The 13,129-nt window shown below is 40.5% G+C and overlaps 1 protein-coding gene across 2 annotated transcripts in view; it reads left to right on the top strand.

Moving 5' to 3' along the window:
- The window catches only part of ppp2r5b (protein phosphatase 2, regulatory subunit B', beta), a 43,787-nt gene that overhangs the window by 14,446 nt on the left and 16,212 nt on the right, over positions 1-13,129 (top strand). For both annotated transcript variants that reach the window (XM_032544319.1, XM_032544320.1), the window contains exons 2-6: positions 7,016-7,212; positions 8,772-8,873; positions 9,878-9,970; positions 10,411-10,541; positions 11,699-11,758. In XM_032544319.1, coding sequence (XP_032400210.1) covers positions 7,016-7,212; positions 8,772-8,873; positions 9,878-9,970; positions 10,411-10,541; positions 11,699-11,758 — 583 coding nt within the window. The remainder of the gene's footprint in view (positions 1-7,015; positions 7,213-8,771; positions 8,874-9,877; positions 9,971-10,410; positions 10,542-11,698; positions 11,759-13,129) is intronic.

The raw sequence follows: 13,129 nt of genomic DNA, 5'->3' as shown, positions 1-13,129 counted from the left end.
TTTAACCTGGATGATGTGTTGTACATGTTTCCTAGACAGTTTGTGATATAATGGACATGTTGTAAGGAGGGTTAGATTACTTAGAGATGGACTTAAAGCGTCACTTAAACCCTTTAAGGTGATTTATATATACACACCTGACTTCTGCATGGTGCCTCCCCACTGGTAGCTGCTGTAGCTCCCTTCTACTATATATACCTGTGTCATGCTCTTGCTTTCTTTCTTTATCTGCCTCTATTCCCCTTCTATGTCTTCCCCCCCTCCCTCCCCATCCTCTCTTCCTCTCTGCGTCACTGTGTCTGTCTGTGTGTGTGTGTGTGTGTGTGTGTGTGTGTGTGTGTGTGTGTGCGTGTGCGCGTGTGCGCGTGTGTGTGTGTGTGCACCCGTGTGTGTGTGTGTGTGTGTGTGACTTGGATGGTGGCTAAGACAACCAATTGAAAAAAAGTCTTTATCTATTTCTCTCTGTCTCTCTCTCTCACACACACACACACACACACACACACACACACACACACACACACACACACACACACACACACACACACACACACACACACACACACACACACACAATAACTGTTATTTAAAGACTAGAGCTCGTTTGAGAGAGCAAAAAAAAAACCTTGGAGAGATTGGAGGTTAAAGATGGAGGGAGAGAAGGGAGGTACCCTAGTGATGGAAAGATGAAACAGAGACAGGAGGAGGACGAAAGGGATGATGTCATCTTTTAACCCTTTACAGTTCTCCTCTCCTCCCTCCTGTTTTCCTCCCCAGATTCTTCCTCCTCTCCTCTCTGTGTCTCTCTCCAGCAGGACTATATTTAGATTTGTGCAGCTGTGTATGTTTTTTTGATGCTGTTGCAGGGTGCTTGGCACCGCTCATACTTATCTTGCTGCTCCTTTCACCAAACCCACCCCATCTGGCCTTCCTCTCGCGCTCACCATCTTTTCTACGTCACATGCTGTCTTATACATATGTGTGTATGTATTTATATATGTGTATATACATATGTATATATGTGTGCATGTGTATATTTATATATGTGTATATACACATGTATATATGTGTGTGCATATATGTATATATGTGTGTATATATGTATATACTGTATATATGTACAATATGTGTGTGTATACAGTATATGTATATATGTGTGTATATATGTATATACTGTAGTACAATATGTGTGTGTATACAGTATATGTATATATGTATACTGTATGTGTGTATAAATATATATGTGTGTATATATGTATATACTGTATATATACAGTATGTGTGTCTATACAGTATATGTATATATATATACTGTATGTGTGTATACATATGTGTGTTTATGTATATATGTATATATACACAGATATACACACATATATACACACACATATGTATATATACATATGTATGTATACATACATATATGTATATACATATGTGTGTATATGTACAGTATACATTTATCTATATATATGTGTGTGTGTGAGTGTGTGTGTGTGGTGTGTGTGTGTGTGTTTAAGGACTTTTCAGGCGTCCAATGGACATGGATAGAGTGGGTCTGAGTAAGGCTAATTCCTCTAAGATAGTTCATCTTGTTCAATAAAGCTTAATATGATAAGATGCAGAGGCCTGGGGAAATGGGAATGTGGCTGAAATGAGGGACAAAGAGGCAGAATGGGCACAGCTGGGGCAGACAGTGTGACCAGTGGAGAGCATTTCTCATTAGACTTCACTAAAATGTCTGGGAATTTAATGTTTCCTTATTTAATGGCTGATAATATCACACAGCAGTCCTCAAGATCTGCAAAATTTAAAGAGACCCAGTAGCTTTTCTAGACTGTATACCGTATAGGACCAAAGTATGTGTTGGACTGGTAGCTGGAGAGGTGCCAGATTGCCAAGGTGCTCTTTAGCAAGGGATCAAACCCCCAACTGCTCAGGGTGCCTTTCCATGGGCAGCCCCCTCATTCTGACATCTCTCTGTTAGTGCTAGCATGTGTGTGTGATTCAGGCCTGTGTGTAATGTGTCTAATAATAACAACAGAGTGAAAACATTGTAATTTCCCTTGCGGGATTAAAAAAGTATAAATTTATTATTATTTACTGTATTTGAACTCTCTCTGCCTGTCTCCCATTGGACTTGGAGTCCTTTGTCGTATTTATTTTTGGTCTTGTCGTAGAACTGTACAGTATGTCTCAATTGGACAGTTGGACTCTGTGTTTCTGTTATTGTTAAAACGTTCTGTTCATTTTTCTTGTAATTGCTTTTTTACCACCTACACCCCCAGCCATCTGTGGAGAGGTAATCTCTCATTGAGTCGCCTCTCCAGAGGTTTCGCACATCATTTTCCTCATGGCGTAAAGATTCTTTCACTCTTCTTAGACAGCTACAGGGCTGGCTTAGGAACTGTTGTTGAGACATTGTATGTGCATGATACTTGGCTTTACTAATGAGCATGACTAGTCGAGCAGGATGGACTTTTTGCTGTCAGCTGAGAGCTCTTTAATGCGTTTGAATGCGCCTCACTAGACTCAACACGTGCACAACAACTATTTTTCAATATAATTTCAACTTCAATAATGGCTTTCACTGTAAAACTAAATATGAAGTCTACTATACTAAGCTGGGAACACAACATTGACATTTGCTCACCTTCTAAGCTGAAAGAAGCTTAAATACTCCGTAGAGCTAAGGGGAACTGCAGAGTCTGGTGATAATTATGTGTGTATTTGTCACTATAGCCCCTTTCACACATGCAATCTTTCCCTGAAAAATGCAGGGACCTTTTCTTTATGGGGTAATGTGTGAATGGAAGCAGGGATTGATATGATGGGATATCTGTCCCACTAATTGCCCACCACCTCAGGACCTAGTAACATTCCAGGGAATTTGCTGGTATGGCTGTGGTGTGAATGCAAGCAGGAACATTGCAGGGATAAGTTGCAGGGATAACATCATCGCTATGGCAAGTGTGAAAGGGTGCAAGGCGGAAATGTTCTTGAATCTGTCTGTATTTGTGAATAGTTATAATCACTAGCGGTGCCTGGAAGGTTATCCCAGTAATTTACCAGGAACTATGTGTAAAAGAGGCTTATGAGTGACCTCTTTTACATTCCATTCCATATAACTAAGGGCACTCCAGGTCAAATGCCTTATGTCGTAATGTTAACAAAAGATGATATGTGTATCTGCCCCATGATTTGGATCCGCTCCAAAATCTAATAGGTTCTTCCTTGACCCATGCTGCACCCCTTCACCAAGTTTATTGAAAATTGGACCGGTAAATGGCTTTGAAAAGAAAAAAAGTCGAGCTGTACTGTAAGTTCTTTAGATAATGACGAAAGGGATGTAAAAAAAATGGGGGGTCTATGGGGATCATCTTCTTTTTGGAGCCAGCCTCAAGTGGCCACTCGATGATCTGCAGTTTTTGGCACTTTTGCATTGGCTCCACTTGAAACACTGATGGCTTACTTTTTATAAAAAGACTAGACCATTGTTATTGCTTTTCTCACTGACTTCTGTAACATGCTTCATCCATAACTGTGGTAATGTAGGCTAACTGGTAATGCTGTGCCATGTTGACGATATGAGTTTTAATCTCAAGAGACTTTCCGAGTTAATACAGATTAAATACATGAAGTCATATTTAACTACATGTATTTAGTGTTTTGGATTTTATAGTCACAGATTGGCTTGCTTGTTACCCATTCACAACACCAAATTAGATGATTAAAATATGAGTTAATATTGTAATCACTGCACTGACATGATATTTAAAGCTGCATCGAATGAATGAATGGGTCTGGAGCAACCTGCGTTGACCTAATAATAGCACAGCAATAAGGCGGTTTCTCCACTGCCTCAACACCATCACTCACTGAGTTTGTGTTTTCAGAAATGTTCCAAATGTAAGCATTTTCTACCTGTTCCAGATATGATAACAGACAGAGGGGTATTTCGGATGGACAATTTAGCAAACACAGACAACCAAGAAACAGTTTTAGCCCCTTTTCCTTAAAATGTGTACTGTGGCTCTGTCTGTGCCCGTCATCTCCTGACACTTTTCCTCGCTTTCATTGTCTTTTTCTTTGCTCTCTCCCACACTTGCTCTCACATGACCCACTACGTCTCCTCATTCCCTTCATCTCCCTTCTCCTTTTCTCTTCTCACAATTTTTATCACTCTCTACATACATGCCTCTGTTCTCTTTTTTTCTTCTCAGTCCCAGCACGGCAAATCTTTATACAATTACTCTCCATAAAAAATGGATTAGATTTCACCTTCACAGTCTGTCTACAGAACATGAGGGACGGCGGGATTGGACAGCAAATGGGGTTCCATGAGAAATCAGGAGAGAAGGACGAAGAGAAAGAGAAGTGGCGGATTAGGAAGGGAAAGGGAAACAGGTGGAGAAAGAAAGGAAAGGATGGAAGAGGGAGAGAGGTAGAAGAGGGATAGGATCAGAGGATGGAGCTCACTCAAACCAGCCCAGAACCACATATACCGAGGTGGTCGCCTCGGAGATTTAGTCTTGATTCAGGAAGCAAAGTTGGAAGAAAGAACTTTTCGCACTTGCTTTTCGTGACAAGTAGCCCGAAAACTGTGAACTCTTCTGTCCAGTCACTCAGAAATGGCTGCAGTTCAAGAAGAAATTGGCTGCTCAGTTCAGCACAATAGACAGTCTCTTAGATGTCACCACTAGAAAAAAGGAATGTTAAAGAAAAGTAACGTTTAAAAAAAAAACAAGAAGCAGGACAGTCCCGGTATTCTGGGAAACACATAACACACAATCATCTGCATATAGCAAGGAAATGTTCAGAGAGCAATTTCTTGCATAAAGGACAATCTAGTTGCAGTCTGGTAAATTTAAATTATTTAACCCCTAAGACATAAAGTTGCAAGTCAGATCAAATAGGATAATATTCTTGCATTTAAGTTATGTAGGTGTTTCCGTAACACCAAAACCGGGACATTATCAAACCGCAACTTGGTAATTGTAGTATGTATTAGATAGGGCTGCACAATATATATATATTTTTTTATCATCATTGCAAATATCAACTGGTGCAATACACACATTGCGAAAGGCTGCAAAAAATTGCAATAGACACTCTTGCACTGCACTTCCATTCTTTTTTTGTGGTGCTTTTATATTCAATTCAATGTTCAATGTGTTCAATACAATGTCGGGAATGATTTTCTTTCATTTGTTTTAAATTCAATACCCAATGTTTTGTATTTAAGCAGAATACTGAAAGCAGCAGAAATGCACAACTGATTAGGCCCACACTTTAATATCAGTTTTATATATAAAAGTAATATCGTTATCGCAAAATGGAAAAATGTTATCACATATTTTCTTAATATTGTGCAGCCCCAGTATAAGACTAAAAATAAATCCTGTACAAATATGGACACTCTGTCTCATCGCCATATAAAGTATGAAAAGCAGAGCTGGGCGTAATTGATAGACTAAATGGACGTTTTTAATGGTCTCAAAAGAGTCTGTGTCTTGTGGCTCAATAAAATCGAGCAAAGGGCAGCCCTTGTCTATTGTTGTGCAGCTTTTTAGCCAAAGGGAGCAGATGGCCATGGTGTGTCCAAAGAGGTGAGGAGGTCTGGGGCTGGAAAAGCTCCAGGCATTCCCCTCTTCACCCCTCCTGTTTCTCCCACCTGGGGGTTAAGAAGGGTTAAATCTAATCCGCTCCTGCTGTGAGTGAGTGAATGTGTGTGTGTGTGTGTGTGTGTGTGTGGGGGGGATGACTATTGGACCATCCTTTTTCTAATTGCACAGTTAGTCTAGACTGCTTCCCAGCCATTTTAAAAGCTGCATTGTTTTTCTCGGACAGAGGGAGATTTGTTCAAGACTGTAAGTACACTGAGTAAGCAGTTTACTCAGCACACCTGTATGAGTTAATGCAATCTAGTAAAGTTTTGGAATGTGTTCTGTTGACACTGTGTCCAAAGGAAGTCAATGGTTATTTTACTCTATGGTCATTTTTTGGGTGTAGTTAGTGATGCCCTTGTATTTGAGGGCATACAATGTTGCAGGTGTATCTAATCAAGTTATCTTCATGGCAGAGCGCTTCTTTGTCCTTATACTTTTAAATCATTTGATAAAAAGTAGAAATGCAACCTGTGCAACATGTAGCAGTCAAACTATTTTCATTATGATTAAGATCCATCTTTAGAATGAATGTGTATGTCTACATAATTTATCTCAATGTAAAACAATAAAGTATTTTTTCAGACCAAATCTCTCACACTTATATAGGAATCAAAACATTGGATATTTCACTGCTATATTTAGCTATTGAGTCATCAATCATCTGGTTACTCAGAAAAAGAACCAAGCATTCCCATTTGGCGACTGTCAAAGCCTGCAGCTCTCTACTTTGCTGTTTTCATCATTTCAGTTGAACTTTTTTTGCACGATGCAGACTGAGCTGCTAGGTTTCACACCGCCTCAGGCCCGTGGAATCAATTTAAAACTCTATGCATGTATTCAGTAATCCACGGGTATCAGCCACTTTCTCTTCATCTGTGAAAAGAGGTGTTATTTTTTTTTTTTTGGAGACACGAGGTTTTAATCTGACGACCGGCAGCAAGTTGCTTCATTGTGACGAACAGGTCTGTAGAATGCATCTGACAGGTAATGGGTCTGAAATACAACACAGCCCTCTGGAGGGGTATGTGTGTGTGTGTGTGTGTGTGTGTGTGTGTGTGTGTGTGTGTGTGTGTGTGTGTGTGTGGTGTGTGTGTGTGTGTGTGGAGTAATCGTCAGCTCTTCTTCCCTCATTACCTTTGAAAGGAGATCTAACCTGTAGAATACATCTCTGTATACTCCAACATTCCCACTTTGTCAAACCATTCACTACCAGACCCAATGCGCCTTTCAGCTACGCCGTCAGATTTGGCTGAGCTGCGTCGGCCTTTTTGGGTTCCGTTAACCTATTTGTCTAACATGTGTCTTTCTCTCTTTCTTTTGTCCTTCCTTCCTGCCTCTCAATCTTCCAGACGCCCCGGTGGCAGAGTTACACGACCTGTTCTGTAAGAAGCTGCAGCAGTGCTGCGTGCTGTTTGATTTCCTGGACTGCGTGGCTGACCTGAAGGGGAAGGAGATCAAACGTGCGGCGCTCAACGAGCTGGTGGAGAGCGTGGCCACTAGCAGAGGAGTCCTCATTGAGCCTCTGTACCCAGAGGCTATAAAGATGGTAGGTAGGGGAGAATAGGGGTGGAAATAATGGACTAGTGAATGGATAGATGAAAAGAGAGAAATGGAAGACAGATGAATAAATGCTAAATATCTAAATGTGGGTCAATGTGGATGAGCAAATGAAAAGTTGATAGCCAGAAAAGCATTTCCACAGGGCACCAGAGGCTATGATCAAAAGTGTTGAGGAGAGGAGAACGGAAAGGAGAGATAGAACAATTTGCACAGCGTGCTAAGTAGCAATCCTCAGATGGAGAGAAATAGAGGGATGGAGAGGAAAGATAGAGTGTGGTGGAAACTATGTGGACACTGACACAAAGCACCAGAGGTCCCAGAGGATATCGAGAGGAGGAAAGGAAAGAAGGTAAAGTGAGGAGAAGATATAGCTTATGTTATGGAGTCACTATACCCAGAGGATGTGGAAATGCTGATAGGGCAGAGATGGGATGAAAGGGAAGTGGGCAAAGGCTTTAATGTGTGGCCATAAGGTAAAAGAAAGCGTATAATCTTTAATATAAGTTGCTAATAATAAGTGCAAAGGTCAGAGCCTGCAACAGAATACACGGTATTCAGGAGGAAGAGAGAGGCCAAGATAGAAAAGTCAGAGAGGCAGATGATGTGTCCCAAACAAGGAAATATTGTGGAATTTTATTCTAATTATAGTTATCTCTCAACGATTTGCACCTCTTTTTTTTTTAATTTTTTTAATCCAAGTGAGGTTTACATGGTAATGTAAAATGAGCCTATATCCTCCTGCAGTGGGAACTTTTACCAATGCAAGCAGACGTTTGGAGAGAAGGAAAGAACAGAAGAGAATTGTGAATTGGGGCGTTGGGATTTACCACACTTGCTTTTTGTACGGGAGTTTATGCACTAAATGGCCAGTGGAAATGCATTTGTTGAATAAATCATGAGTTTGCGAGCAGTCAGGTTACATAACTTACCAGTTGTTCTTCTCAAACACAGTCAGTGAACAGCATCAAACACGATTTAGTGGATGGAAATCCGCCTAATTGTCCATTTCATAAAGGACTCCTGAAAAATTTAAATTTGAATGACAATTGGCATGGTTTTATAACACCAGCTATTCATCCCGGATCTATCCTGAGAGCTAATTTGGTGATCTGTGACGTGCATCATGTTAAAATATCAGCACGATGAAGTCTAGGAATGAGTCAAAGGATGTTGTTTTTTTTAGAGTTGTTGGTTTATCAGAGACTCACAGACCACAGCTTTGGGAAAATACAGCGAGTGCATCCCTCTGTTTTCTCTCAATCCTGAGCTAATGCCAAGGATATCCATATCATGAACAGGAAGCATGTCATGGGGCTCTTTTCAATCAGTCTTTCTAACTCTCCACTTCCTTCCCTTTCCCTTTCCTTTTCCCTCTGATCTGCTTTTCCCTCATCTCCCCTTATCCCCTTCCGCTATCCACATCCCTCCTTACCTCCCATCCATTCCATCTTTTCCTCTTCCCATATTCTTCTTCCCACTCCTCCTCCTGTTGCCATTGCTCTCCTTCCCTCCTCCTCCTCCGCGTCCTTGTTTGCATTTTTCCAGATTTCGGTAAATATCTTCCGGACTCTGCCACCCAGCGAGAATCCAGAGTTTGATCCTGAGGAAGATGAGCCAACACTCGAAGCCTCCTGGCCGCATCTGCAGGTTACTCATCCATACAGCACACAAATTCATGTTGAAATTATAACCATAACCTGACGTTTTATATAGCCTTCATAGTACAAACATAGTATCATGCATATTCCCCTTCAGAGGTAAAAGACAGTTTCTCTGGGAAAAGATATAGAAAAGATATATTCAGCAAAACAAGTTGACTTTGGCTTTTTCCGCCAAAAACAATGCAATGTCAGTTAATGCTGTGAAAAATGGGCCCTTCTATATATTATGTAATATATTTTGGAGGGCGAAACCTACTTTACTTGAGTCTGAGGTCCTTTAGATCAGTTAAATCTGAAGTTTTATATTTAATGCCCAAATGTCCCTGTTTTACAAGTCAGAATCACAAAATGGAGCTCTAGCAAAGAAGACACATCTCCACAGAACACTTTAGATGTTTGCCCAGAGGACAGTTGGTTGTGGTGTTCAGTCACTTTTGCACCTTCAGGAAGAGATGAATCAAAACGTAACGTTGGAAGTCCAAACCGGCTCATAAAGTAACATCTTTTTTCCAATTTCTTTTGGTCTAAACTTAAGCATACAGTCAGCAGGTGAAGTTATATTGTGTCACCTTTTAAGATTTCTGGGTGCCTAAGCTCAGATATTTCAAAAGAGTCACCTCTTGCTGCCATTTTGAGCGATTATCATGCTATGTTACCTGGAGCAGCTTTACAAAAAACAATAACATTGGTTGCCATTTTGAAAAATACACGTATTCACTTTCTTGCTAAGAGTTGGATGAGAAGATTGACACCACTCTCATATCTGTCCAATCAATAGGAAGCCTCACCCTGTTAGCTTAGCTAAGCATTGTAAAAACAGCACTTTAGGCAGTACAGTGTATAGTGTACAGATATGAGAGTGGTATCAGTCTTCTCATCTAACTCTCGGCAACAACATTAATAATTGCCAAAATGTCAAACTATTCCATAAGGAGATAAACACAGACACTAAATGATGTCTAATTACAACTCTGTTTGTGCCTCTGTTAGCTGGTGTATGAGTTCTTTCTGCGCTTCCTGGAGAGCCCGGACTTCCAGCCCTCCATGGCCAAACGTTACGTCGACCAGAAGTTTGTCCTGCAGGTAATCCTCTCTCTCTCTCTAAAGTGTTTCTAAAATCTTGATAAATGAAAAGGTATAAATAAATGAAGCGCTCCTCTAAAAGCAGCCATCGCAGAACCTAGTAAAATCCCTGCTGGAGTGCACTACTGGAGTGCATTTTGATATCTAAGTTGGGGCACACATAAAAAAAATTGACTAAAAGACAATTACATTTTTATGTCTAATGTCCTGCTTTATTTAAAAAATTGATCAGTAAAAAATACAGAGAATGAAAATGTAACAAATAAGATTATTTTGACGGTCGGATGAAGCAATTTATGGTTAAGAATAGTTAAACAGTTAAAATGTAGGAAATTAATGCAGTCAGACACAAGAACCATAATACAAATTACTGCAACTGTGCCTGGAATTATCTTTGTGCGTGTGTGTGTGTGTGTGTGTGTGTGTGTGTGTGTGTGTAGCTCCTGGAGCTGTTTGACAGCGAGGACCCCAGGGAGAGGGAGTACCTAAAGACCATCCTACACCGTGTCTATGGAAAACTACTGGGCCTCCGAGCCTACATCCGCAAACAGATCAACAACATCTTCCTCAGGTTCAGGCTGCCTTTCACCAATCCAATGCACGGGATTTAAGACTGCTATTTATAGCATTCTGACATCATTAAATCAATTATTAGCCAACAAAGACCATCAGCAGAGCAAAAACCTGTGCTAATGGCTTCTGTAATGCATTGCTTTAGCTTGGTGCGTCATGATTTCAAAACACAAAACAGGTAAAATAGTGTATGGAAAGAATTGAAACCTTGTTATTTGGAGTGGTTATTTAACAAGTGAAACCAGACAAACAGTTTACAGCTCCTTTTTTAATTAGTTGCATCAGTAGTAGTGATAATAATATTAGATTTTTTTAAATATGACTGCCAGTGGTGATGTCTTTGCACCTGTCTGGTCACCAATTTGTTCCATACTTCTGTAGTTCTTTTGCTGACTGAACTACACCAAGGAGGCTGACGTTAACAGTTTTCCCACACAGTTGCTGGTACACTGTAATTATGGTCTGCACAATTTGTCAATAGGGCAGCAACACAGAGGACAATGGGATTGGGTTGGGACATGTCGTCTAAATATTTGAGAATTATTCATAGTATTTTTCTGGCTCAGATAAAGCAGCATTCTGCACACAAACAGGCACACAGCATGCAAAAATATGACTGTTCACATTTGCATAACACTCACTGTCCTAACACTCACATCTATCCTGAGAGTTGCTACACAAATCTCCTCAAATAATTGGTTAAACAGCTTTGACCAACAAGAGTGCTGTGATGTACAATCCTGTTTCATCTTAACCCTTTACCAAGTGTGACTGAATTGTGGTCTTTATATTGCAAGCACGGGAGAACAGCAGTGCTGCAACATGCTCTATTTCTGTCTCAGTTAACTGGTTTCAGTATCATCATCATCACATTTTGACAGCAGTTATTGCACTTAATGTCACTCTCACATGATAACGTCCCACAGGTGACAGAGTTGCATTCTAGACACAGTACATCATGGTATAAATCAATTCCTTAGAAAAGGCAAGAATGCCAGTGAATTATACGCATGTGTAATTTTACAGGAAGTTAACAATGTTTTGCTATTTCAAAAATTGTAGTCTTTCTTTAAGTTGCTTTTACTTTTTGCTTGACCTACAGATGTGTAACTGTAACTCTGTGTGTGTGTGTGTGTGTTTTGTGTTGGTTGTCAGGTTCATATATGAAACTGAGCACTTCAACGGGGTTGCGGAGCTTCTGGAAATCCTCGGCAGGTTCGTGTTCTCAATCACACAGACACTTTGGAGCATACTCTGTTGCTCTGCTGAAAAGCATTTTTTTGTAGCATATTGTGGCTTAATGAATGCATTTGGAGTTGTAGTGTTAAGACACACACTTATATACACACATGCTGTACTCTGCCAGCTGTGCCTATCCATGAGACAGCTGGTAACCCAGTGAATTAAGCAACTACGAAAAAATGGCGATAGAGCATAACCAATACTGCAACTGCTCAACACAAAAACAGTCAGCATTTATTTTTGATTTATTATCATTCTTTCCCTCTTTCTTATCAGGTGAACCCAACCGCAGGTGCAAAGTCCGCCAGAATAAGAAATGAGTTAAAAGGCAGCAGGCGAATGAGTAAAGCTCGGGGGTGGGGGGTGGCAGGAAGAAGAGATAAAACAAGAGGAGGGTTAAATACGTAAATGAGAAATGACTCAGAGGTGTGTTGTTTTGTCTCTGAGGCCAGTAAGAGACATATGAGGAAAATAGGAATGAGAGAGCAAGAAAACTGATTATCATGTCTTGCTCTTTGCCTGAGCTTGTACACAAATCGATGGAAACAAGAATAGAGAGAGGACAGCAACAAAGAGAAAGGAAGGGAGAGAGAGAATGAAGGATAAATGCAAACAAGATTGGTGATATTATCTAGTTTGTTTTCCTTACTCCATCAAATGCAGAATGATGGGAAACACACAAGGTCAAACTCATGTGCTTTACTGTACTTCAACTGGAGTCAGGGTGTCGCTAGTTTAGCTTAGCTGAGCATAGCTGAGCATAAAGACTGGAAGAAGGGGCAACAGAAGAAGGCAACAAAAGAAAGCAATGAATAGTTGCTTGTCTCACAAGCAAATTCCAGTTTCTGGTATCTTTTGCTACCTTTGTTTTTTATTAGTCAACACTAGCCTTGAAAAGAGGGCTGGACAGAATGCACTAGTTTCACAGAGCTTGTATTTTTAAGAGCAAGTGATAGCTAGCTTAGTTGGCTAGTTTCTGTTGGCTAGCTTCTGTTGGCTAGCATCACCGTGACCAAAAACAAATGTTATATTTGCTCGTCCCGATGTTGTGCGTCTTTCTCTGAGAAACATTTAAACTCTGATAGCCAGCTAGCTGCTCCCGCTAACACTGGCTTTTTTTTACTTTGATGATGTAAAAATCCAGACTGCATGACAACCTAGCCAATTAGCCGACTAGGTAGGAATTGGCCGTGTTATGCTAACGTACAGAAAAAGGAGAGGGGAGTTACAGTTTCTTTCTTGTAAAGAAAGCAGATCAATGGTTCTCCCATGTGAGATGTAGACACGCTGCAGAGCTCTATTTCTCCTGACTCAAGTTGGAGACGGAGAAACTAGCAATGACAT

Source organism: Etheostoma spectabile, chromosome 19 (genome assembly GCF_008692095.1).
Source record: "Etheostoma spectabile isolate EspeVRDwgs_2016 chromosome 19, UIUC_Espe_1.0, whole genome shotgun sequence".
Lineage (NCBI taxonomy): Eukaryota > Metazoa > Chordata > Actinopteri > Perciformes > Percidae > Etheostoma > Etheostoma spectabile.
The sequence above is the reverse complement of the archived record's forward strand: the minus strand, read 5'-3'. Positions and strand labels throughout refer to the sequence as shown.